This window comes from Crocodylus siamensis, chromosome 13 (genome assembly GCF_052110815.1).
Source record: "Crocodylus siamensis isolate JL-2025a chromosome 13, ASM5211081v1, whole genome shotgun sequence".
Classification (NCBI taxonomy): Eukaryota; Metazoa; Chordata; order Crocodylia; family Crocodylidae; genus Crocodylus; species Crocodylus siamensis.
In genome coordinates, this window is record NC_143407.1 from 19,949,471 (window position 1) to 19,977,058 (window position 27,588).

The following is a 27,588-nucleotide window of genomic DNA, read 5'->3' on the forward strand; positions in this document are numbered from 1 at the left end:
GTGCCCTTACGCTGCTCCGCTCTGAAGTCAGTGACCCTGCAGCAAATTCCTCAGCAAAGGGAGGGTCCCTCTGCACAGAGCTTGTTGCAAAGAGACACTTGCAAAGAGCTCGGCAAGTCACACGAGTTGCTCCACTGACTCATGAGGCTGCTCGTGCAAGTAAGAATAACCACATGCATAAGATCAGAACTGGAGTCTGTTCCCTCCTTGCTGGGCATCAACAAGCGGGTAAAAAAGCCCTTGGCTTTTTGTGTATAATTAAAACTAGGGCCCGTTGGATTATATTAGAAACAAGCATATATACAACTCATGAGCGTGTTCCTTCAGATCCTAGAGCAAAGGTTGTGTAACAAGGAAGCTGCAGAAACACGAATGATTGGAAATAGAACTGAATTTGGTCTATGAATTAAAAGCACCAGAGAGGTTCCAAGGCTCAGCAAAAGAACTAAGGGGTGTGAAAAAGCCAGCTCTGCTCCCAAATGGGATACATCTCTAATCAACCCCTTCCAGCAGATTCTCCTTCCTTTGTGGATGATGAGCAGGGATCCAGGTTTTCTGTTTCCCTGTTTTTATCAGAGAAAACGCAGAATTCTCTTTTTAGCAGAGAAATCCGCTTTTGCAAAAGCTCTTGCAGGGCGGCCCAGCTCCCGCCTGCACCAACCAATGTGCAGAAAGGGTGGGAAACCCCCAGCCCTGCTGGGAGGGGAAGGAGAGCTGGGAAGGCCACCCCCCCCCCCCACCAAGGGTACACTTTTTTTAAAAGGTTGAAAACCACTGTTCTAAAGCAATATTTCCTTTACCTACAGTTCCAAAAAGCAAACTTCCAAATACAATTTCCTAGCCATCAGCTACTACTACTATTTAAGATAAAGCTATGATATAGCACATATGGATTATTTAATGTATGGTCTTATCTCCTTTTAGGCCTTGTGCTTTGTTTAATTCTATTTAATGGTTTCCTTTATTTGCTGGCCGAGTTAATTGTCACATTTGCAAAAGTTCACAGTCTCTCAAATACAGGCTTTGGGCCTTCTGCTTAGCACCATTTCTGCAGCTTAACCTAGACCCCTTGAAAATAGCCAAGGCTGGCAACAAGTTCTTGCAATGTAAGATGAGCCACAGCAAATATACTAGGCTGGATTGTAATTTCAACCCTTCAAACTAGCTTCTCAGGAAGTAAACTGAAATCTGGTCTTCCTTTCCAAAAGTTTCACCACCTGGCCACGTGAGGGCTTGTCTGAGGCTGGAGAATGAACTCCCACAGGAGCTAACTCCCAGTACAAGCCTCCTGATTTTCCACCCTTAAGTACAAGGTGTGTTTCATTCTTGCTTTTTCTAAATAAAGCAACAAATGTATAGGTGCAAAGCACTCCATTGCATGTACCAGACTCTGAAGTGAGACGGAAGGAACAAATATATGTGAGATGTTAATTTTTTGTTACCTGATCCAATCCTGGAAGGTGTGTAGATGCCATGGTGATAAGTGTGGTATAAAAATCTATATAGAACCTAAGACGTCCTAGGTTTTACCCTCCTTAGGGCTGCTTTGACAGTTCTGAGTTTTTGGTTAGATTTCTCATTGAACAACCAAAATCCTTTGTTTCTGTTTTACCCAAAATGTTTTACCCTCATACCTATCATATGCCTATACCTTTTATCTTTCAAATCACTGCTCTACTCCCCCTCCTCTGAGCAGGCTGCCTATAGTGCTTCTGATGAGGGAATCCCTGTTAGGTATGTTATCATAGTCTTGGATACATAGACATTTTTCTGTTTGGTGTGTCTTTTTCATTCTAAATTTTAAAATGGCTACTGTAGCCCTGTTTCTAGGAGAGTTTAAGTCTTCAGCATATATAAAACATTATACTAGTGTTGCAAACATTCCATTTATATAGGAAAGCCTCACACAGCCTATTGTCCCACGTACCGTGCCACCACAGTTTTGTGACCCGCCTGAATGGGACAAGTGACTGAAAGCATAACACCCTGCTAGGGCTCCCAGACAGTTTGTATGTAATAGAGCAGTGGTTCCCGACCTTTTTGGCACTGCAGACCGGGACGGGAGTGGGACTGGGCACACGGAGCCAGCTGTCTGGGGCTGCCCCGCCACCCAGCTTTAACCCCACATGTGACTATCGGCAGCGGAAGCAGCTTGCCCGGGAGGACAGGTGAGTCCGAGCAGGGGGCTTGTACCACAGCCCAGCAGCCAACCCTTCACAGCCCAGTACCAGGCTGCAGCCTGGTGATTGGGAACCTTTGTAATAGAGAACCTAAAGTGAGTGCAGTTCTATATCTAGAGAATCTACAAAGCTAGATGTGCACACAGATGTTTCTGGGCTCCTACCATTTTAGGTGTGATGCAAAACTGCAAAGAGAAGGAAGCACTGGACATGTGAATGGCATTTCTTTCTAAAGTGAGTTCTGGAAGGTGCTGGGAGAGTCTGGCTGTTTCCGCTGCTGTCAGGTCTCTTGTTCCAACATAGGAATCAAACCATTTGTTCCTAAGGCTCAGATGTCTTGTGCTTCCTTAAATAGAAAAAGAAGGGGGCCTGTGCATTGAAGCAGGGGGGTGAATCATCCTGCCTCTGCTCTTTTTTTGTTTAAATATCCCATATTTCAGCTCTTTTCTATGACTGCAGGTGTTTGAAATGAATTTTGGTTCTCTGGTAAGAGGAAGCTTCATAAGTATCTTCTTTTAAAAAGGGTCTTTTCTCTTGAAATCAGACCCTACCCTGTGCACTGGTTCACTATCCTGTCGTCCTTGGCTCACAACCACTTCATTGAGATATAAAAAGTGCCAGAGAGCAGCATAGTACAAGAGTTGGGAGCAATTGGGACTGGCTTAGCAGAGGGGAGACTGTGAACCCAGCTGGTGACCTTCTCAGCATTGGAGATCTATGCCAGGTATGTAGGGCAAGGCTGGGTACACAGCAGAAGTAGGCAATTTGGGCATTTCATTAAGAAAATGGTTGATTTTATTTGAATTACACTTCTGCAGTGGGGGCGGGGAGCTGATCCCACAGTGACAGGTGACACTGACAGGTCCCAGCTCAGCCAGTATTACCCAAATATGGTTAGGAAGGGAAAAGCAAGATAGGGTCTGGTCTTGCCGTATGATGCAGATACTTACTCTTGAGTGCATTGCGCTGATTTTAATGCCAAAATATTAATGCCAAAGACTGATTGACTAAAAGAATGTAAGGTCTGCTGACTTAGTTTTTAAATTGCCAGATTGTATTGGGGAAGAGGAGTAATTTTGGTGGGAGGCTAAGTATTTTGGCCAAGCTAAATGCTTTAATCGTCTTCATAATTCTACACAAGCTCTGAGGGTGAAAATGGCTTGCTATGGATTTGCTGTCTTGAGGATATTACACACGTGAAGTGAATCCTTAATCTGAAAACTTTTCATCGTCTTTTTTTTCTTGCTTGTTTTACTGGTATTTTTAAGAGGATGTTTTCACTTAGAGATAATGATTAGACCTAAATTGTTTGCGAAATCTTTTTTAAAGGCATTGTCAAACTATAAGACTTTTAGATGCCCAAATTTCTCTTTTTTGAGTCTCCCATTCCCAAAAGGCTCTGTTTTTCAGAATTAATTTAAATTTCATCCATGTTTCATTTAGGTTGCATTTCAGAAGTCAAATATTACAGACTAGTCTGCTGTCCTGATGACTTTCATTTTGACTCTTTGAGATTAATCACATCATTCATTTTCCCAGTTTCTTGATGCAAGTGAGCATAAATTCCAGTGCCTGTGTATAGTTTGTATAGGTTTCAGTCATGTTGGTCTAAAAGAACTTTGTCTACCTGTGTATAATCTGCTCACTCAGGCTGCTGAAACCACATGTTCCCTTCTTCTCAGGGGAACTCAGACTATGACATTATTTTGAATATCCTCTTGTTTTTATTCTGCTTTAAAGTCTTTCTTTCATAGGCTTTTGCATTAGTCTTGTAGCTCAAGTTAATATGAGCATAGCATCCATCTCTCTGTACTTAACCCTATCATATGGTTCATCTAGGGTTGATTCAGATGCATTTTAGTATTGAGGTCAGATGCATTTTAGCAGAGAGCATCAACAAGGCCAGTAAAACGGTGTGGTGATTTTGCCACACTGATGGTAATACAAGCTCTCAGTTCCATCAGGCCCTGGTAAGGTGGACCCAGGCATTTGAGTTATAATCTGAAATGGCTGGTATAACGTAGATGGTATGCACATTGTTGGAGAAATCACCAGTTAAGGGTGGTTGTAGACCAACCCAGTCCTTGGCATTGGGTTATAGGGTGCTACTATTAGATGTCAACAAGGGAAGAACACTGAATGGATGGGCAAAAAGACCTTCCATCTCAGTTACATCATTATGTTTAACTTTCATAATACTAAACTCCCATTTATAGGGCAGTCAAAAAATATCAGAGAAGTGTTGGGAAAAGATCCTCTACCCAAGCACAGCCTTTTACCCTGAGGTGATGTCTAGCTAATGTATTACCACTCCAGCAGCACAGGAGATGACTTAATCTTAAAAATAACACCAAACAAACATTAATACAATTGGTATATCCAGTAGGACTTCTGATCAGGCTAAACTTTGATTTCTTTTTCCAGATGGATGATCCAGGTCAATTGAAGGAGGAAGGCAATACATATTTTCAAGCTGCTGACTATGAGAATGCCATTAAATGCTACACCAAAGCCATAAAACTCACCAAGGACAAATCACTCCAGGCTGTATTGTACAGGAACAGGGCAGCCTGCTTCCTGAAAAAGGTGAGATGTTAACTTTGAATTAGGTCTGTATATAGAGGAAAACAGGATTTGAATTACAGGGGAGCCTCAGGGGGGCTGAGTCCTGCTGCCATAAGAGATGAGAGTCCCCCCATAAAAGACAAGAACCACCCCCCATGGGCTGGTCAGCACCCCTTCACCCCCTCCCCCATGACAATAGCTCAGATCCCGTGCACCACCGTGCACAACCTCTGGCTCGCCCCACACCTTTCTAAGCACTCCACTGGCCCCAGCCCCGCAGTACTGGTGGGGGGACCCATGCACACAGCCCCAACCCTAGCCAATTTTTTTTGCAAGTGTCAAAGTGTAATTCAAACCCTGGGGGGAGACAAAGGATTCCAACCACCAATAGGGAGAAGGATTTGAGGATTGTGTGACTTAAGTGCCTGCTCTTGAAAACAGAAGATAATGATGCTCAAACTCTACAATTCCAAAATATCTGGCACTTTTTCCCAAAGCTGACACCTCCCCACTGTGCCAAATTGTGAGCAGGGAGACATTCTAAGGTCAGAGCTCACTACTAATTAGTAGAGCTATGTCAAAGCAATGTTTTAGGAACTAGCTAGGATAGAAAAAAGTGCACTTTTTTTCTTTCAGTATAAGCACTGCTTTCCAAGCTAAGTTTCTTTAGACATACATATGAGAGCAAGCCAGTGCTTGGTATGGGACGCTAAAAGTTGGGGAAGTATTAAGGATTTACCAATAGTTAGAAAAGAATGGAGCTGAGGCATGGCCTGGAAGGGAGTGACCTCAACGTTGCTTTTCCTTTGTGCTGAGTCATCCTAGGCATTAAATAGGTTCTTGCTGAAATAGACACTGTATTTCTTTTATGCAGGATGTCCATCTTCTTAAAGCCTGTGTCACATGAATAGGGTAGCGTTCAGTGATTACCATTCTGCCCAGAGCCATGTCCATGTGCAATAGTGGACAAGCTGCAGTCTTGCCAGGAAGCACTATGAAACAGATGAGCAACAGTTCACATATAAACAGTATCTCAGCAATGGCAGTGTAGTGCACAGATAAAGCAGAGTAATACCAGAGATTTCACTATCACATCTCCATGACATAAGGCATTAGTACAACCTGTGCAGGTTTTACCTTCTAGGTCCAGACACCAAAGACTTGGGCCCATGTGCTGTTTGCTATTTGTGATAAATTTCCTTTAACTTAAAAGCAGGAACCCTGGATTTTTGATAGAGGAACTAGAATGTTCAAGCCACAATTCCTTTCTGATTCTTTTATATAAAACTGGTTAGCTGCAGGATATGAATTTGGTTTTCCGAATAGCTGCAATTAAGTTAACACAGACAGCAAAGGAGTCTTCCCTCACACTAGACTGGCTAGTCACATTTTTTCTAGAATTCAGCTATGTGTTCCTAATCTTCACTTCCGTTGCACCAGGAGAAATGCGACCGATTCTAGATAAATATTGTCTTCATGCATATCCACATGCATATCTCATGCTAGACGTCTATCTAAATACATGATGGTTTCATCGGCAGCAATTGTGTCATATCTATGTGACAGTCCATCTTGTTATGCTTTGTGAAGAAAAGTATCTCCAAATCTATCAAACTTGATAGAAAGGTCAAAACTGCCTTACAGAAGTGTTTACTAGCAGCCACATTCTACACTGGAGAAATGGCTGCAGAGAGATTAATTTATACAAAATCACAACACAAATTAGTATGAATGTGTACTAGTGCCCAGCCTGATAACTAATGAACCTCTCTCCCCTTCTGTATTAACAGGAGAGCTATGCCCAAGCAGCATCAGATGCTTCTAGAGGTATGTAAGCCAATGGCCCTAATATTTGGGGATCTGAGAGGCTCATTTGATCTATTTGGTGCCTTTTCCAGTCTGTTTCCAGGTCTCTGCCTTTGTTTCAAGTTAATCAGATCACATATACTTGGTTTATTTTTTGTTGGAAGTAGTTAGTTTGCATGTCCTTGGAAAGAAACACCCAAAAGAGGAAGGAGTACAGTGTTCCTAGCTGCTGTATATTGTACTTGCATAGTGGGATGCCTTATGTAATTCAGTAAATCAGATATATAACTTTTTTGCCTTGGCATCTCTATTGCATGTTTCCAATTCATTCATTCTCTCAGTCTTAAGGGGAAATGCATGTCACTGTTTATGCACACAGTGGGGTTTGATGAGGAAGAGGAAGCAGGAATAGACTATTTGTCCATACCCAGGGCACTGAAGTAGCTCTTCTTTATGAACAGTGTTCCACATTTTCAAAGAGGGTTTTTTGGGCAGCTGACCCAGGTAAAGGCAATTATATGGGAATGAAGTTTAGGGAAGAGAATTGAGCCTTGATATGAGCTTTTATTTGTACTTTTAATGAATCTTTTGTTTGGGCACTCCTGAGAAGTGAAATGTGATTCTTCTTCTAATCAATCATTTTCTTAGCAATTGACATCAATGCCTCAGATATCAAAGCCTTGTACAGGCGCAGCCAGGCACTGGAGAAGCTGGGTAAGCTAGACCAAGCTTTTAAGGATGTTCAACGGTGTGCCACCATTGAGCCCCACAACAAAAATTTCCAGGAAACCTTGAGGCGTTTGGGAGCCAACATCCAGGAGAAGGTAGGTGTTTTTGCCACAGCACTGAATGGCTGGACTGTGCATGTAGGCCTTGGCTTCAAGATGACTGAATCTGAAGATAGTCTCTCCTAGACGGCCACATACATGTCCACTGAAAGAAAATATCAGTCACTTGACAGGTTGGAAAATAATGTACTGTGTGTTCAAAAGTTTGTTCTCCATATGAGAACATCTTAGCAGCTCAGGCTCTGTCTATCATCTAGAAATTCTACATTTATCACTACTTCGGGTAGTTGAAGTCAACTTAACTAGCAACTTAGAATGGCTGGCAGCAGTCTGTGGTCAGCCAAAACAGAAAGGGGAGCATTCCCTAGAGCGTTGCATGTTTAAGACACAATATTTTTATCCTTGTGCAGTTGCACATTCAGTTCTCCATGGATGCCAGAGTGCAGAAGATGTTTGAAATCTTGTTGGATGAGAACACTGATAAAGAGAAGCGAGAAAAGGTGAGGAGAACAACAGGTGTCAAGCTCACACCCAAGCACTTATGTCTTTCTTTCCCTTCCCAACCATTCATGGGGTTCAAGAGAAACATGCAGGAATAGAAGGGGAAAAGGAGGATTTGGGTTCAATGAGGCAACAGAGATCAGAAAGCCTTCATTGTGTCAACCACACAGCACTGCTGGAACATTAACAAACCTCTCAAATGACAGAATCCTAGAAAAGCAGTGCTGGAAAGGTCCTCAGAACATCATCTAGTTCAGCCTCCTGCTCAAAGAGGGATCATCCCTCTCTAAACCGTCCCAGCCAAGCATCTGTCTTACCTGATCTGAAATACTTCTGGCTACCAACCTTATCCTGTAACTGATCCCTTGATTTCTCTCACCTCCTTTTACCCAGGCAGCAAACAATCTTATTGTTCTGGGGCGGGAGGAAGCTGGAGCTGAGAGGATATTCCAGAATAATGGGGTGAACCTGCTAATGAAGCTGATAGAAACCAAAAATGTTGAGTTGATCCTAGCAGCTGTAAGGACTCTTTCAGGCATGTGCTCAGGACACAAGGCACGGGTAAGCAGAGTTGTTTGGGGACCTTGTATTAACCTCTCACTGCAACCAGTGGAGTACAAGTTTCCAAAAGCACTTGCCACTGGCTAGTCCCAGAATGACAATTCTTACTTACGTATCTATTCAAATTTGTGGGGAAAACAGAGGCCAATTTCAACTACTGTGATTTGGCTTCTCAGGGGACTGTTGGTTACTGAAACAAAATCCAGTGAAAGTACTATGATTAGTGGAGGCTACCTCTAGAAGGTGCAACTTTAAGTGCTGAACCTTTGACTCTGTCTGTGAGCTTCAGTGTCATAGATATGGAAGAGCTCCTCTATCTTGTGGTTGGTTTAAGAGAAGTACTTGTGAAATTAAGTATATGTTCAGACACTATCCTGTAAGGGGAAGTGATTAAGGACAAATTAAGCCAAGGTTCTTTGACTTCATGCCAGGTGGTATGAAAGCCCTCAGTCAGCTTTCATGTTAATACATGCACAAGTGTGAAGTGGCCCTCAAAAGGTGCATGAGCAGAACCTCTCTCTTTCTGTCCTATGTTGATCCATAGACATCATCACATTCCACCATTTAATGATCATAGGAAAGTGAGGCTGGAAGGAACCTCACACAGTCATCTAGTCCAGCCCCCTACTCAAGACAGGATCATCCCTGATTAAACCATCCCAACCAAGTGTTTGTCCAAGATAAACAATAAGATCCTTATTGGGGGAGGATGGAAAAAGCAAAGAAGTTGAAAGAACTGGAAATGGATGTAGGTGTGCATATCTGTACACAGGGCAAATATCAGTATACACTGTAAACACAAATAAAGGTGATCCAATAAAAAGACCAAAAAAATGGCATGGTAAGGACCTCTATTCTCCCATAATTATCATTATGCATGAGCAGACTGACTTGACAAAAAAGTTAGAGAACCATTCAAAGAACCATGTGTTGCCATTTAGAATAGTGATTTGGGACAATAACAAAGACAACTGTCACTTTTGTTATGGATTTCACGTGGTGTAGATGCAGGTCAGCGTTTATAGCAATGGTACATGTCACTAGGCATAATTTCACGTGTTTCACTTAGCAGCTGGATTTATTTATGGACAGTAAAACATTCCGTCTTTAAACAATACCTTGCTGATTTAGGGTCCTATTATAGGACTCTCCCTATAAACCTGTAATTCATAAAGTATGGATGAAGAAATCCTATCTTACAGGCAATGTCTTGGCTAGAACCTGCTCTCTCTGAAGTTGCCTCCTGCCTCCGTATCTTAGTGTTTCTATCTTTCTACAAACATAAATGGGAAACAGAAAAAATGAAAACGACTCCCTGCAACTGCCATAGGTAGATGCAGTACATTTAAATTCTTTCCATAAGGATACTTCATTGCTGAAATGTAATTGAAAACCAAAGAAAAACTGGTTTATATGAAAAATTAGGAACTACAACAATGTTTTTGCTTTTTTGGAGCAGGCCACAGCAATCCTTCACCAGCTTGGTATTGACAGTATTTGCATGTGGATGTCCGTGGACAATGAAGAAATCTCTTTGGCTGTTTGCAATCTCCTGCAGGCCATTACTGACTCCTTATCAGGAGAGGGAAAGGAAGAGCAACATGGGAAAGAGGAAGCTTTGGTGTTGGGTAACCACCAAGTTGTCATTTTGGGTTTTTGATGGATACAATATGAACAGATCATCAGCAGCTTTCCCTGGACAAAATAGTAGATCCTGTGCCTCTGAGTGGTTATTCATGCTCTTGGGCCAGGTGTTCAGGTTTCAGATTGGCAAGAATTATAACTAGTACATATAATTACTGGTATAACACCATCTTCTTGCATGGGATTGATGGTTGGGATACAGCCTGATTTTTATAACATTAACACTTTTTAACAATATTCAATAAGTCCACCAGGTTTCAAAAGGCCCTTCCTCTAGCCTATCTGATGCTGTCTTGTCTTATGTAGATACCAAGAAGGATTTGAAGATAATCACAATGCACTTGCTTGACATGCTGATCGGTAAGAAGGTGTCTGGGCAAGGGCGGGACCGGGCTTTGAACCTGCTCAACAAGAATATACCACGAAAAGATCTGAGAATCCATGATAATAGCAGAGCTCTCTTTGTCATTGACAATGGTAAGTACAGCCTCAACATCCCTTTCTCACACTTAGACTGCTTGGGCCCAAATCTCTCAAGCCATTCTCAACTAAGTGAATTTAAAATGATCTGGGTCTAGAAATATATTCTGATCTGATTGTATAGTGCAAACATCAGAGGTTGAATTTAATCTCACAGAGCTAGAGGTTTTTACTGCTGGATGGATTACTACTGCTAGATTTTGACTGCTAGAAACTGAGTCATGGTTAAAAGTACTTGAATTATATTTGGAAGGTTTTTTGCAGTCTCTAATGTTTTTGCCATCTCTTTTCCTCATTTGCAAAGCTCCTATGTCATTCGTGTTATCAAGTTTTATACTTATTTATTATAAACTAATCCAACTGGTAATCAAGTTCTGTTAAAAAAAATTTGGGGGGGGGTCTTCATTTCATGACCACTTTTTAAAGGCTCAGTTCTGCAAACCTTTACTTTCATGCATCATCTTTGCTTATATTGTATAGTGCTTGCTTGTATACATAATACATTAATTGATGTTTGTCCAACAGTTTACAAAATCTGGCTGTGAACTAACTAAATACAGGAAACTTTTCAGGCTGTCTATTTGAGTGCAGGAAAACATTCAATGAACACTACTTTAATTTTTGGTATGGGCCCCTCCACTCTAAAAGACTTTATTTTATGTGCATCCAGGATTAAAAAAGATATTGAAAGTGGTAGGCCAGATTCCTGATATGCCTGGCTGCCTACCCTTAACTGAAAACACCCAGATGACAGCTTCCATCCTCCTAAATAAACTGTATGATGATCTGCGGTGTGATTCTGAGCGAGATCATTTCCGAGAGATCTGTGAAGAGTACATCAAGTGAGTCCTGGCTGGGGTGGCATGGCATTTCTGCGGGGTGGTTAAACACAAATATAGAATACAGACCTCAAAGAAGGAAATAAAGCATCAAATGTTATAAAATCTCTTAGGGATTGTTGACAGAAAGAATTGTGACAAAATAAAATGTCTTCTTTTATTTCTCTGTTCAAAGATCCCTGCAAGCTCTGTGTGGACTCTAGTTATTATAACATTAGAATCAATAACCAGAAAAGTAGATTTGAATCCCAGTTTAGAGTTCAGTGGTGTATTGAATGATCATGTGTTTGCATCACTCAAGCAAAATGGTTTGCCAATTTTCTCCATCCAGCAGAAAAATAAGGGGCTCTTTTTCCTCTGAAGGGAAAAGCTAGGGGTTTAGACAACTGTTAGTTACATCTCCGTACTCCAGGGTAGTCCCTCTACAAGTGAGTGAGGTTTTGAGGAAGCTCACTCTGACTTTGCTCAGACTGTAGACAATAGGTGCTGACATTTATTTTTTTTGTTGGTGGGTGCCTGCAGATGTTAAAAAAAACAACCCAGCACTTTAATTTTAATTTGGTGTGTTCCCATGATTAACCATGTGCATGCCCAGAAGAAGCAATGCATAACTTTTACTGGGCTCTGCAGTGTCTGTACGGATCAGGTATTTTAGTAGGGCTTTTTGATGCTTTTATCTAATAGCTGATTGAATCAGCTTTAGCTAAAAGTGCTAAAAAGCCCTGCTGAAGTGCCTGATCTTTACAGATGCTGCAGAGCTGGGTTGAAGTCACATGCTGCTTCTTCCAGTAAAGTCCGGTTGCTGGATTTTTTTAACATCTGCAAGTGGCTCCATGGGTGCTGAGCACCCACTATTTTTTTTTTTGTTGTGCTTGAGCCCTGATGCACCCACGGAATTGGCACCTGTGCTTTGAACTACTTCAGAATAAAAATGAGGAGGAAGAATTCAGAACTTCTGTGATGAAAAGTGTTGGAGTAAATTCCAGTTTGGCAGTTACCCTATTAGATGGATAACATCAGCCACAAGGCAGATGCTCTGAGGAAAGTACCAGAAGCTATAACAATTCCACTTCAGACCCTCTTTCAAAAAATGGGATCTGACTTTCTGTTGTTCCCTGTAGAAGCAAGATTGATCCTCAGGACATGGATAAGACCCTCCATGCCATCTCGATAGTGTCTGGAGTATTGCAAGGCCCTTTTGACCTGGGCAACAAGTTGCTGGGCATGAAGGGTGTCATGGAGATGATGGTTGCCTTGTGTGGCTCTGAAAGAGAGATTGACCAACTGGTAGCTGTGGAAGCTCTCATTCATGCATCTACCAAGCTGAGTCGGGCTACTTTCATCATCACCAATGGAATAACACTCCTGAAAGAGATTTACAAGAAAACTAAGAATGAAAAGATCAAAATTCGAGCTCTGGTGGTGAGTTTTCAACCCTCAGTCAGCTCTTCTGTGTGCCAGCTCTTACCAACCTATTCTTGGGCTTGGCAGAGCTCTTTCCTGTGCTGTACCTACCCTACAGGACAAAAATTCTAGTGTTGCATTGGTCCATCTTCCCCTGATCCAGGCCACTGGCAGTGACAGCTGGCAGTACTATAACTTTGAAGTGTGGGCAAGCATGATGGTTTGCAAATTGCAACAGAGAACAAGTTGTGTAGTGCCACAAGCTTCAGACTTAATGCTTGCCACCTTGGAACCCCCAACATGAAAAAGGAGCTGGCCAGTGACTGCCACATGAGGCTGAACAGTTTTATCAAGTTTCTTCTAAAGCTTTCATTTAAAGGTCTCTTTTCATTTATACAATGGACCATAAATGGATGTGGTACATCAAAGGAAAAACAGAAAACCTGCTTTAGAACCCTATGGGATTTTCTCTTCACTGATAATCTGGATCAGTTTGTACCCTGCTTTTAAACGGTTAATACTGGGGAAATTTAAAGAAGTGGTAACTTTCTTCTCTCAGTGAACAAGGGGTAGATATAGCAGGCACGTCCATAATGGAATATGGATAACTTATGTGAAAGCCACATGACAAGACCTCCAAAAATTGGCAGATTATGGTGAATTCTGCTATTGTTGGGCCTACTAGTTATTAGTGCTCTGTTATTTTTCTAAAATGTAAGCTAAACGTCAGTCTGGCACTAAAGATGCTATATATTATAGAATATAATGCTATCTCTATCTATAATAAATTTTCCATCTTTCTCAGGGCCTTTGCAAGCTGGGTTCAGCAGGTGGCACTGACTATGGACTGAGACAATTTGCTGAGGGATCCACTGAAAAACTAGCAAAACAGTGTCGAAAGTGAGTACCTTTAATGTTCTGTCAGCAGTCTTCACCCATTACTTTGTGCTGCCTTCTGTCCCTTACAAAATATTTTTAAAATTCCATCTCTGGTACAAGTCTGGATGCTAATTAGACTCTGATTAGTCATCCAATAATATGAGTCTCTGATTAACATATAGATAAATCTCAGAGAACACTTCAGCACTTTCCAAACCATTATTCAAGAATCTATGCCTAGGACTCTCATATGCTGCTGCCTCTGTGCGCCATGCTGCTGTATACCTATCTTGTCTCACATTTGTGAGCATCGAAATAAACAATGTTTCTTGTTCATTCACCATCTCACATACTAAAGATGATGGCCCTATCACCTAAGTGGCTGTTTATAAAATGCATAAGGGATCTTCCTGTTTCAAGCCAGCATCTTCACCTTCAGGAATCTGCCATTTCCTGAGTCATCTTCATGATGTCTGAAGATGCTGGTAAAAATAACCTACCCCAGTGTTCCTTCAGGTTTTTTCTCTTTCCCTCCTAGGAAAATTGATGGAAGTTGTGTCTCTTTCAGGTGGCTGTGCAACACCAGCATTGACACTCGCACCAGAAAATGGGCTGTAGAAGGTCTGGCATACCTAACCCTGGATGCAGAGGTGAAAGATGACTTTGTAGAAGATGAAGCAGCCATGCAAGCCATGTTTGAATTAGCCAAGGTACCTTCTCTTCTCCACTGCCCCTTTAGGACTCCTTGTCTAATGTCTCCAGCCTTGTAAATTCTGGATACGTAACACTCACGAGGGGCACTACTAAGGATGACAAAGAGGGAAAGATCACTTCCCGCCATATTCGGGAGATAACTTAGCTCGTTAATGCCCCATCAGACCACTACGGTTGCCTACCACGCGAACAGTACGTTTCTCTTCAGGTGGGGTACTCAGGCTTAATAAATAAATAAGCATATGCCCATACTTGAAATGGTAATACCAGAGTAAAAAGACATCAAGTAACTTACCCAAAGATACACAAGACAGTCATAAATGCAGAACAGAATCCAGCAATCTAACCCACAACTGTTCAGTCACTGCATCACATAACCAATCTATCCTTCCGCACTGTCCTCTGTCTCTTCCTCTTAGTTCTTGAAGAAGTATGAGAAAAGTAGTCCTGAGAACGCTTAAATCGGAGCACTCAGAGTGTGTGTGAGGAAGGGGAACTTGTGGGGGGCCAAAATGGGGGGGGGGTTGTTCTTTTTTAATTTTGGGGCACCCAAGACTGTTGAGGCCCAACCATGAAGAAGCCAGCAGCCCTGGAGGCTTGTGTTGTATCTCCTGGGCAGTGCATGATGCTGGCAGGCAAAAGGGGAATGTTTGTGGTTGCCTATGGCCTCTTCTTGCAGGGCACAGGCCCATCTGACAAGGGTTTCATTTTATTTATTATTATTTATAAGAGCGGGCTGGAGGTGGACAAATGTATGTATGTGATTGTGGGGCTGGGGAAGGCAGAGTCATGGGCAAGAGCATCATTTTGGCCTAGTTGCTTGGTTCAGAGGGGAGTGTAATGACTCCAGGACTACTGAATTGCAAGTTCAAGCCTGGGTGTGTGCCCAGGCTGCTGGCTGGACCCCCGGGTCCAGGAATATATATATTTTTTCACCATGACACATGGAAGCTGGCATGGTCTCGAGAACCAAACAGAGTAGTGGCAAGGCTCCGGGTCGGAAAGTTGGGGCCTCGGCATGCCATGCCGAGACCCAGATTTAGGTCCTTGCTTCAATCAGAGCGCTCGGAGTATGTGTGAGGAAGGGGAACTTGTGGAGGCCAAAATGGGGGGTTTTTTGTTCTTTTTTAGTTTTGAGACATCCGAGACCGTTGAGGCCTGAGCACGAAGAAGCCAGCATCCCTGGAGGCTTGTATTGTATCTCCTGGGCAGTGCATGATGCTGGCAGGCAAAAGCCGGATGTTTGTGGCTGCCTATGGCCTCTTCTTGCAGGGCACAGACCTGTCTAACAAGGGTTTTATTTTTTTATTATTATTATTTATTTATAAGAATGGGCTGGAGGTGGACAGATGTATGTATGTACACTCTGGGGCTGGCAAAGGCCGAGCCATGGAAGAGAGCTTCATCCTGGCCTAGTTGCTTGGCCCACGGGGGAGTGTGCTGACTCTAGAGCCATACCCAGCCATATCCTGGGTATGTACCCAGGCTCCTGGCTGGGCTCCTGGGATTTCAGCAAAATGCTATAATAGCAGTTTACTCTGTTTCCGTAGCCTCTTAATGCATCCTAATGTTGTTCATTTCCTGTACAGACAAGTGACAAGACTATTTTGTACTCTGTGGCTTCCACTCTAGTGAACTGTACTAACAGCTATGATGTCAAGGAACTCATCCCAGAGCTTGTGCAGCTGGCCCAGTTTTCTAAGCAGCATGTACCTGAGGAACATCCCAAGGTAGGTTTAATGTTTTCAGGATCCCTGGCCAGATAAAGGAATTCAGAATCTAGTCTGAACAATGGCTCTTTTGAGAATTGCAGCATCCCCTTCTACTTTATGGCAACTGTTGTAGCTGTGGCATCAAAACACAAATGTTGCCCAACTCCTGCAAGTCAAGCATTTTTTAATCCCTAGCTCTGCATCCCAGGGTTGTGTTGTTACTCAGTACAACTTGTAGGATTGCAATAAGAGAGACAGTGGCTGCCTATAGAAATTCTATTGTCGTTCTTTTTCAATGTCCCTATCAGGACAAGAAGGATTTTGTTGTGAAGCGAGTGAAACGGTTACTTAAAGCTGGAGTGGTCTCTGCCCTGACCTGTATGGTGAAAGCTGATAATGCCATTTTAACAGACCAGACCAAGGAGCTGCTTGCCAGGTAAACTCATCTCAATTAACTCTCCTTGACTGACAGAATCAACATGTCTAGGTAAGCAGCTTGAGATTCCTGCTGCCATGCAGGCATGCTTTACCTCCTTAGGAGTCCTTCAGACCAAACAATGGTCCATCAACAGGCTTGGGAGTCTGCAGCCTTGTGGTGTGGTTTGGCTCCCTTGGGGGCTTCTCATCTAGTTCTCATATCACAAAACAATACTTCTCTGTCTAAAGAAACAAGCATGTAAAGCAACACTAGCTTTTCTACAGGCACCAGGAGACAGTCCTTCAACTCTGGTCCTTCCCTAGGGGCAAACTCTGCTGGGTTTTGGTCTGCTCCCTGGCCACAAACTCCTCCTTCCTAAACTTAAGTTGTTTGCTCCTTCTCCCCTTGGACTTTTGACTGCCAGCTAATAATCACCCACAGCTGGGCTCCTAGATAAAAGTTGTTTTTCTTACAAAGAAGCCATTCTAAATCTCCTGGGGTATTGTGCTATGTATTCATGTATACAGAACAGGCTGGTTGCTTGGTTCTCACCCCTGAGTTCAGTCCATTAAAAATTAAAAGACAATGGGAAGTATTTTTTAACAAAAGCTCTCCAGAAATCTATATGTCTCTGAAGTTAGTGCAAAATTCTCACTTATGAGCTGTTGGTGAGAGCTAGGCTACAGTTTGACATGTTAATGTTAACAACACAATGAAGGAACAGGGCTGCAGGACCCCTCTTCAGCTCCTTCTCTAATTTATCCAAAAAACATGGAGAAGTGGGGCGTCTAGTCCAACCCTCTGCTCAAGGCAGCATCATCCCTATCCAAACCATCTCAGTCAAGTATTTATCTAGTATGCTCTTAAAAGTATGGAGCTTGGAAATTCCACAACCTCTTTGAGTATCCTGTTCCAACACCTAACTATCCTCATAGAGAAAATTCTTCCTCATAAACAACCTAAACTTCCCTTGTTGCAATTTAAGACCATTGTTCCTTGTCCTCTCCCTTGTGGCCATAAAGAATAGTCTATCATCCTTCTCTTTAAAACCACCCTTTAGGTATTTGAAAACTATTATCAAAACCCCTCCTCAGTCTTCTCTTCCCTAGACTAATTACGCTGAGTACTTTCAGCCCTTCCTGATAGCAGTGTAATAAAGTGTATTTATAGCACTGTAATTGCTGCATGAGCTGCTCTTGCTGTGATAGCTAGAAATAGAAGAGTGGTGTGTGGAGCAGGGAGGGGGAACAGTGTTTTAACAGGTCCGTTATCACTAAATAGGGCTATATTTTGTTTCTTGCAGGGTGTTTCTTGCCTTGTGTGAGGATCCTAAGGACCGTGGCACTATAGTAGCTCAAGGTGGTGGAAAGGTGATTGTCTTATTGTTTTTTAAGTGGGCCAGTGGGAACTAAACTGACAGTATGATGACTGCCCCCTTCAGTAAAGTATTGTTGGATCTATATTGTTAGGAAGTGGGCTGCATATTTGTTGTGGGGGAATGCTTGATAAGACAAAGACCATGATATCCAATATCCTCATTTTTTTTGTCTAATTGTCCAGTAAACAAAACTGGATTTTTTTTTAAAGGGTTTTTTAAAATAATACTGTCTTGTTGAGAGTTTAATATTTCCATGAGTATAAATTCTTTGCTGTATATAATTAGGCCCTGATACCTCTGGCTATAGAAGGCACAGATGTTGGTAAAGTAAAGGCTTCTCATGCTCTGGCAAAAATGGCTGCCATCTCCAATCCTGATATTGCATTCCCAGGGGAGAGGGTAAGTAAATGCAGTTTTCCTTGTAACTCCTTTGAGTAAGACAATGGAGACTGACAAGGACCTGAAAGCCAAAGAATAACAATATATTCCTTCCTACTCAAAGGTGTATGAGGTGGTACGGCCACTGGTTAGTTTGCTCAACACAGAGAGAGATGGTCTCCAGAATTATGAGGCTTTGTTAGGTCTCACAAACTTCTCAGGAAGAAGTGACAAACTCAGGTGAGTTTAAAAAAAATCTTTTATGACTGCGCATCCCTCCCCCTCATGACCACTTAATCAGACTAGCAGGTTTTAGGAAAATGAAATTAAAGTTAGATCCCCTTTCAGACTATGTAAATACAGACAGCTCCCTTTGAACCACATGCTTGTAAGCTACTGGTGAGTTAATATTTTTTTCATTTAAAAAAAAGTTAATTGAACTAATTCTCCCATTATTTTAGCTTCAAATTCGGATGAATTTTTTTCACCAGGTCTATGCAAGAGGCAAGAACTGTTGTGGGTGAGATCTTTTATGGGACCAACTGCATGGTTGGGTCCAATTTAGACAAGCTTTCAAATACAGTCAGAGGTTCTAACCAGTTTCATCTCACGGCATAGGGTCATCCGCTAGTATAATTATACCAGTAACTGACACATTGGCCTTCTTTTAATGCCTTACCTATACTTCCGTTATTCTGTTATGGTAATATACCCGGGTTATTCTCTACCTTAGTAGTATTCCCTTTCAGTTTAATCTCATGAACTCTCCAGTCTCTATGGAACATCTTTAAAAAGAGACATGACAGTCTTACATTCTGTACTTCCCAGTGGTCAGACTTTTTAATCCTTTAAAGGTTACTGGCTAATGTCAGAACTGGAGGGCTTGTTACTATGTTACACCAGACTTTTTTTACTTGAATTTACTTTGAGGTAGTGAGTGTGAAAAATCTAAGCTACTATTTCTTAAAGAGTAGGGGAAGTAGAAGATGACTAATAACTTTGGAGACAAACCATGGCAGTCAGGGGCCCACTGGTTACACTTGAAAAACTAAGGCAGGGTAATGAAAAATTGTGTCTGCCTGGAGTCAGTGTGTAGGGTGTCTGATCAGGATAGACTGCCTCCTTGAGCTGAATTGGGGAATCCTGACTTCGAGTTGGAAAGGCAGAAAGTCTTGGAAAATACTGAAGTTTCTGCAGGTCACATTTCTGTCAGTGCAGATCAATGTGGTAAGCTTCTCTCTACTTTTATGATTAATTAGCAAAACATTAAAATTTTTCAGGAACAAAAATTCAATATATATATGATCCTGAAGAGGGTGACAATTGGTGTCTGATCAATACATTATTCGCCCTACTGATTTGTTTCTATTAAGAAAAAGAATTACAGGGGGCTATCTTTGAATTGTATTCATAGTAGCTTGGTCAGCTCTTACAGATTTGCAGAAACTTCTCTAATACACAGCTGCAATACTACTTCCATTCTGCTAAATGGGTTTTGAACCCCGCCCCCTACCAGCATGGTATTGTGGTGGAGACCTTTCTTGTGGTTATGGTTACAATGTTGAAGATGGGCCATTAACTAGATATGCAGAGAAAATGATGAATAGCTTTATTCAACAGAAGATGTTGTCCCAAATATGAGCATATAAAAATATAATTAAATTGAATCTTCCTTTATGATGGGCCTGAAAAAGGATCCTCATGTTAATTAGTGGTTGTCATGTATCAAGAAGGAACCTGTAACCTCATTGTCTACTCTTAAATTAGTAGTAGGTGGGAAGGATTGAATGGTCTCATGGTTTACATAGTGCTGGTGTTTTCTATTTTAAAGGGCTTTCCCTACTTCTGCTTCCTACTTTCTGCTTTATGTCAAGTATGCTGCACCTTCTTTGCTCATGTTTTTCTTTGCTTCCCTCAATTCAGGCAGAAGATAATCAAAGAGAGAGCCCTACCAGAGATTGAAAACTATATGTTTGAGAACCATGACCAACTCCGACAGGCAGCTACAGAATGCATGTGTAACCTAGTTGTCAACAAAGAGGTACTTGTTCTATCTGTCACACTCCATCAAGTAGACATCCAGTTATATTAACTTTCAAATGTCACAGAAATGTAGCTGGGGGACCCCCATCTTTCTACTGTATAACACCAAAACAAGCGGGACTCACTAAATCTTTAACTGGAGATGTTCCATTTAAAAGTTCAGTCTGTTCAGACTGTGGAAATCAATCACAATACTAAGGCTAAGAACTTTGAATATTCTAAGGCAGTAGATGCAATGAAAATCTAGATGTTATCCTTTGGCAGTTAGCTACAGTTTGGGGTCTGTAAGTTATTTTCTTTAGGAAGGCAATTTTGTACTTACAAAAAGTATCAGACATTTGAGTCCTGTTCTCCTTAATATAGGAGGAATCAAATAGGAGAGGTTTTTGTGCTCATGGCTCCAAGCCTCTTTCAGCCCAGCTCTTAACTTTTTTTTTTTTCAGGGTCACACTCATAATGTTTCTGTTGCTGTATTTGGTGCTTCTGTGGTGCTTTCTCTTTCAGCTTCTCTGTTTTTTCTGCTGCTTCTGATGCACAAACCAATGACGAGCAAAACCACCTCACACTTGTTCCTTTTTGGGTTTGTTTGGTTTGGTTTGGTTTTGGGGGGCAGAGCTGTGTTTTCAAATGCCTGATTGCATAAAGGCCCTGAATGCTGTGTTGCAGTGATCTTAAATGAAGGGCAGCAGTCATGCAACTTAGTTGCAATAGGTTTAACCCAGTCAGTTCAGTGCCTTAAAATATTCTGAGGCAAGGATTCCTTAGGGTGATATCTTTTCTTGAAGCAATTGCATAGTTGGGATAGTGTCAGACAAGCTTTCGAATGCAGGACATTCTTCTTCAGGTCATATGTTTTGAAAAGAATGTAAATGCTATCTTTTGTGGTTTAAACCAAGCTGAAACTATTGGGAGACTCTGATTGGATGTAGCTTATCCACATCCTCTCCCTATTGGGTTTTATTTTACTTGTCTTTGAAGCTTCTAGCGTTGACCACGGTTTCATTCAATATACCAAAACACCTGGTTCATAAGTTTGATCTAGTATGGCAATTCCTGTAACTTGTCTGAATGCTATTTCTAATTCAGCTATTTAATTTGAAGGCTTGTGAAGCTATTATTTCAGTATAAATCCCATCAGCTTTGCCATTCATACCCATCTTTTTACTCCCTCTTGTTCAGGTTCAAGAGCGATTTGTGGCTGATGGAAATGACAGACTCAAGCTGATCGTGTTACTGTGTAGTGAGGATGATGAGACGGTCCAGAAAGCAGCTGCAGGAGCTCTGGCCATGCTGACAGCAGCACAGAAGAAACTCTGCTATAAAATGACTCAAGTGGTAAGGAGTGAAATCTGATTCCCAAAGACTGAATGGTGTGAGCACACAACACCATGGCAACCTGGATTTATTCAAATATTCATGAATTCAGTGCCACTACCTAATATTAAGTTTGGTAACAGTTTTGCTTTTGAATCACTGATGATAGCCAAAGTCAGGATTCAAGTGACTGGCAGAACAGTACAGAAGTGCTTGCTTGAAAAATCAGGAAGAATGAAAAGACATTAAAAGACATTATCTTGGGCAGAGAACTAAAGCAAGACTGGTTGATGAAGGCTGTTTGCTCAGCCTCTGTTTCCATGGGCCTAATAGCTCCATTTTTCAGTTTTAGCTATCAGTGATTCAGAAGCAAACTGCTATCAGATTTTAATATTAGACTTTAAGTAATGACACTGAATTCATACATGCTTGAACAAGAATAGTCCGTTCTCTAAAGAAAGTGTTTATTGAATACAGCAATTTGCAATTTCAAGTATGTAACAAAGACAACAGAAAAATTCTGCCCAAGCTAAGACACAGTCCAGTAAGACACAGTGACAGCACACACAACTTATCCTAATTTCAAATGAAACATAATAAGCCAAAGAGACACAACAGAAAGGTTTTCATAGATCTTAGTAATCCTGAGGGCAGAATGGCTCAAAGTTTCCAGGGGGATCTGCAGGTCATCTTAGATGATAAGGAGGACATCCCACAGGCTTCATCTTCGCCCAAGTTTTTATAGGTGAATTTGCACCACCTGCTCCCCCTTGAATGCCTTGATCATAACATGCTTCTCATGTCCAGTCCGTCCTGTACTGCATACCCCACACGACTAATGTGTTCAGTGTCTCTATCTCTTTTCAGGGGTATTGGTTGTAGCCGTGTTGGTCTAAAGACATAGGCAAACAAGGTTCTTTGTGTAAATGTGATATCTTTTTCCAACTATTTAGTTGGTGTAATAAAATTGTTCTTTGCAAGCTTTTAGGCCCAAACACCCTTCTCCAGGCTCTCTTCCTATGCCTAAAGAAGGGTGTTTGCGCCTAAAAGCTTGCAAAGAAGAGTTTTCCAACTATTAATCGGTCTAATAAAAGATACCACATTTACCCAAAGAATCTTGTCTGCCTCTGCCTCTTCTCATGTATTCCAGTCTCTCACCCCTTACAGGTTCTGCTTTAAAATGTAAATGTCATCCCCTGCTGTCTGGTTATGCTAGCTGTTTAAGCAGTCTGGTAACCCTATCCTGCTGCCTCAGGTCACATAGCTCCAGAATCAGTTAAAGGCCCCACATTTGTGATGACTGTGCCAGGTCTTTTCCAACAAAACTGTGGAAAGGAATTTGTTATTCTACAGTCAGAAGACACCATATAGTATAACAGCTTGATGGGGAATGAGCTTTCATGGGAACAGAGAGACGTTTTCATGGGCTAGCATCAATTGTTCCTGTCCTAAATCACCACTTTCTCCCCACTGAAAAGGACCTGTGGCAGGCCAACCTTGTGCTCTTCACTAAGATTTTTCCCATAATACAGAAAATCTCCAGTTGGTCATTCTCGGGTTTTTTTTCCTTCCGTTCAGACAACTCAGTGGCTGGAAATCTTGCAGAGGCTCTGCTTGCATGACAATGTGGACATTCAGCACCGTGGGCTGGTTGTTGCGTACAACCTAATCAGCGCTGACAAAGAACTCGCCAAAAAGCTGGTAGAAAGTGAGCTCCTGGAGATCCTGACTGTCATTGGCAAACAAAAAGATGACCCCAAAATACAGCATGCTATTGATGCAGCTCGTGAGTGCCTTGTGAAGTGCATGGACTATGGGCTGATCAAACCGCTGTCACAGGCATGAGGACACCATTGTCTATTGAGAAACAGGGCAAGGAAAGGGAGGCCACCAGGAGTTCTGAAAGTCTTCCAGATCTGCATAAGGACACTCAGTCCCATGGCCAAGGCTTTGCTGACCACTGGCTTTGTGTGTTTTGCCCTGAAAGAAGATAAAATTTAATGATACCTAGATACTGCAAATACCTTGAGTGCCGGGATTCAGCAAATTTCCACTGAAAGAAGCAATATGAGAATCACATTGAACAGCTGCTGTTTCAGGAAGTCTCAAAAAAGATAAAGAGAATGAGTGGACTTCTTTCAAAAATGAAAATTCTTTATTTCAGCAGTTCATAGCAGTGGAAGAAAAAGCACAAGGTTTTATTTCCTCACATCAGATGTTCAGAAACTAGTTCAGATTTCTTATTTAAAAATGATTGTTTCTTTTTTTTAACTGGAACGCAGGCATTTAGTGTGTGAGAGCACTGGGTGGGTTTGGAATAAACAGTCTTTGCTCTGTGGATTCCTTGCAGTCTCCCTTTGATTTAATAAGAGACTTTTGTTACTCAAAATTTACTGAGGGGAAAAGAAGCAAAGACAGAGCTTGCACTTTTTCACATCAGAACCTAGGTAGTACTGTATTATTCATCCAATAATATGAGTCACTGATTAACATTTAGATAAATCTCAGAGAACCCTTCAGTATGTGCAGAGACAGGTGCACATGCAGAGACATCATGCACAACTAAAGGATATTACAGAAGGTCTGTCCATAGGTAGTTAGTATTGCGAAAAATTTCTAAAAGCTCTGCAGAGACGAGGCTTCACAAGTGAAGTGGATTCAGCTAATGCATACAGAGCAATGTGGACACAGTTTTGGTACAGTTGTAGCAAAAAATAAATCAATCTTTCCTTCATAGAAAAGACCTTATATACCTCCGTACAATACATAAAGCTGCTTTTTGGCTCTGGCTGCCAGGCATGATAGAAGGTTAAGAGAAACTTCCTGCTCTGCGGGGACTACATTGATACTAAACACAGTGATCCTTTTCAGGCTGGAACAAGTAGAATTCACACATCCTGGTCCAGCTGTCTCCTTTCTGCGCTATAGTAATTTTCAGGCAAGAACAGTTGGTGTACAGGGAAGTAGGAGAGTGGAGAGGTGAGAAGAAACAGAGACTGTCAGAGAAGTCACTGAAAGGGGGACAGCAATGGGCTGCAACTGCTGCTTCTATGCTATGTTCCAGTATGTGCAGAGCTCATTTGTGCAGCCCATGCTCCTGACTCTGCTGCCTGACACCTACAGTGTAAACCAGGCCATTGTCTCTGTGACTCATCTATATTATGCCTCCACAATTCTTCATTATTCCAAACCCTAGGTGTTCCTATCATATAAATTAAAAATAATTAGGGGCCAGCCCTTGGAGAAAGCTGTCGATCTGTATGACCAGTAGTACTGAAGCAGTCTCTGCTGAAACCGTGCAGGTTATGGAAGTTATGGGTTTATTCAGGAAATATCAGAAGTGTTCTGATAATGGCACTTACGGCACATGAACCAAGAGGACTAAGCTACAGTGACACAAGACCAGAATATCCACCCACACGTTTAATAGGCTTTTTGATTCTGACCTAGCTTTGTAAAATTACCTTATTCCCTCAGCATCACACCTTGACTTGACTGGCCTCATCTCTCTCAAGTGTCTAGATGTAGGGCATCCCTATAAAATACTGACACCCTGAGCAGGGGTCTTCTGTCCCTTCCCACCATAACTGTCCTCCCTCTGTTCAGCTCTCTAACCCTGCTTATTTCCCTACCCCAATGCAAACAGGCCTTCTTCAGTCTCAGACTCATGTGCCACATAACTCTTCTGATTTCCTCTGCCTGAGAAGGTAAGATAAGCCTGGTAGAGATGCAGCTGAGCCCAAACCTGCTGACAGGCCAACTCAGACCAATTCTGCCATTCTGTGTTTGTACGCTGTCCCTCAGCTGAAACCTGCATGGCAAGTATCTCTGTTGGTGCATTTCCTTGCAATCCTGTATACTCATCTCTTTTGATTTCCCCTTTGATTGTGGCTACTCTTAAGAGAGATAGGCAATAGGCAGGTAGAGATGGACCCCAGAGGGGAAATTACGGATAGCTCCTCAGTTCTGAGGCAAGAAGGAGGCTCTCTAGCTTCTTACCTCTGCCCTGGACTGTAGCTCCAAGGTTCTCTATTTCATCTCACCCTGGCTCAAAGCTTGACTTAGTTTTAATTTATTCAAAAAGCAGCCTGAGAGCTTTGAACACAGCATATCAGAGTTACCTCATACCAAAAGGAAAAGGCCTCTGGAAATTCTGTAGTTATAAATTTTGCCCAAACTCACCAAAAACAAATTTAATGCCAGAACCCACCTGACCTGGTAGAAACAACTGATGCATCACCCATATCAGCTGCACTGCTTCCATGTGGGAGAGCTCATCTGGGAGCAAATAGACAGGGCCATAGGGAAAAGCTCCAGTTTAGACTCACCAGTCTGCTCACTCCCTACCCTGTCATTCCTCCTTGCTCATTGTGCATGAACCAGTGGAGCACTAGCAGGCAAGAGAGATTGGTCTTAGTTACGTCTCCAGTGGGCAGACTTGCTTGTCCTCACAAGAACTTTGATTTCCCCCACCGACAAGAATATCCTCAGTCCCCAGTGGAATCACCACCCCAAGCAGACAAGCCAGTACACTGTCCAGCTACAGTTTTGAAGCTTTAAAAAATGGCATGACCTCGTTCTCAATTAATATAAAGCAACATGTTCTCCTGCCCCACAAATGTGGCACCAGTGGCTGAGGTTGCTTTGGGCCAATTTATGCACTCTGAGCTAGAGATAAGCACACCGGGGGAATATATCAAGGAAAATCTAGACAAAGGATTTAGCCACCCACCAGGTCTCCAGCTGGGGCTTTAATCATCTTTGTTCCTAAGAGGAGGGGTCCCTCCACCTCTGTGTGCATTATAGAGCTTTTAACAGTGCAGCTAGCCACAGTTGTTATCCACTGTTCCATATGAATTAACTTTTCAAGTGACTCTGACTGGCCACAATATTTTCAAAGTTAGATTTACAAAGGGCCTTGTGGCAGGGCACTGTTGGTGCCTGCTCAGATAAGAGCCAAACAAGCAGCAGGTGCATGATTGCGGCAGCCACTTTTAGATCCCTCGCTGCCTATATAAATAGAAGAGTTGGCTGTTAGCAGACCAGGGAGCAGGCAGAAGCAGCAATGGCACATGGGTCTCCCATTCCTGTGCCCCAAAGCAGAAGTGAGAGTGGAAGGGGAGGGGAGGGGAGGTCCTGCTGAGCACACAGGGCAAGAGAGGGGATCCTGAGGGTTGGGGACGGGGAGCTTCGTACCTGATCTGGGAACTTTAAAAAATCCCTGCATGCTGCTCCTGTGTTATGGACCATCCACCCTGGAGTGGGGGAAAGGCTAGGAGCAGGGGCTGCAGCCACCCCTGACGTGCCCGTTTTTACTTTGGCCCGCCCCACCCCCCGTCCGCCTTTTAAAAACTCCTGGAACCACCGATGATGGAAGCCAATAAAGGGCAGGATTTTAAGAAGTGTAAGGTGTGACTGCCCGCATCAACACATACAAGGGGGATCAAGGGGGTCCAAGACTGCAGTATAGGCCTGGGGATGGGCCGAGAAGGGGTCACGGGAGTTGCTGCTTTAGTAACAGACAACAGCTTGAGTGCAGCGCAAACAGCAGCAGCAGCACGGACAGTCATGGGAGGAACTCCAGAGAGCGGTTGCAGACAACACCTTCAGCTTTGCCATGAAGTTTTCCAGCCTTCCGCTCTCTTTCATACAGCAAATGAAGCTGTAAATTAGCTCGGGACGCAACACATAATAAGAGGTTTTCAGAAATCGCCTCATAGGTAGGGACAGGATCGATGCCAAATACGGCGCATCTTTCCAAGCCAGAAAAGCAACGCATGCTGTCAAGAGCAATGGCATTTCCCACCATGGCTTCTGCTGTTGTGAAAGATGCCTCTAGCCTGAAATGCCTCATTTTGTTTCTCGTGAAGGGTGGCAGAATTGTCCTTCTCTCTCACGCTACAGCATAACATAGCAATGTCTTTCCCTGAGTAACCATTTTTTTAAATATTGGGGACACTTAGCAACCCCGGAATGTGCTATTT

The 27,588-nt window shown here is 42.5% G+C and overlaps 1 protein-coding gene across 1 annotated transcript; it reads left to right on the top strand.

Moving 5' to 3' along the window:
- The first annotated feature begins 2,764 nt into the window (after positions 1-2,764).
- On the top strand, positions 2,765-23,942 carry UNC45B (unc-45 myosin chaperone B). The gene is made up of 20 exons (XM_090025736.1): positions 2,765-2,904; positions 4,605-4,766; positions 6,536-6,572; positions 7,200-7,375; positions 7,750-7,839; positions 8,234-8,401; positions 9,861-10,029; positions 10,352-10,522; positions 11,196-11,367; positions 12,486-12,786; positions 13,574-13,668; positions 14,216-14,357; positions 15,951-16,091; positions 16,382-16,509; positions 17,795-17,861; positions 18,155-18,268; positions 18,372-18,487; positions 20,171-20,288; positions 21,470-21,625; positions 23,183-23,942. The coding sequence occupies exons 2-20, from the start codon at positions 4,605-4,607 to the stop codon at positions 23,447-23,449; spliced, it is 2,790 nt and encodes a 929-aa protein (XP_089881862.1). The 5' UTR covers positions 2,765-2,904; the 3' UTR covers positions 23,450-23,942.
- The last annotated feature ends 3,646 nt before the right edge of the window (positions 23,943-27,588 follow it).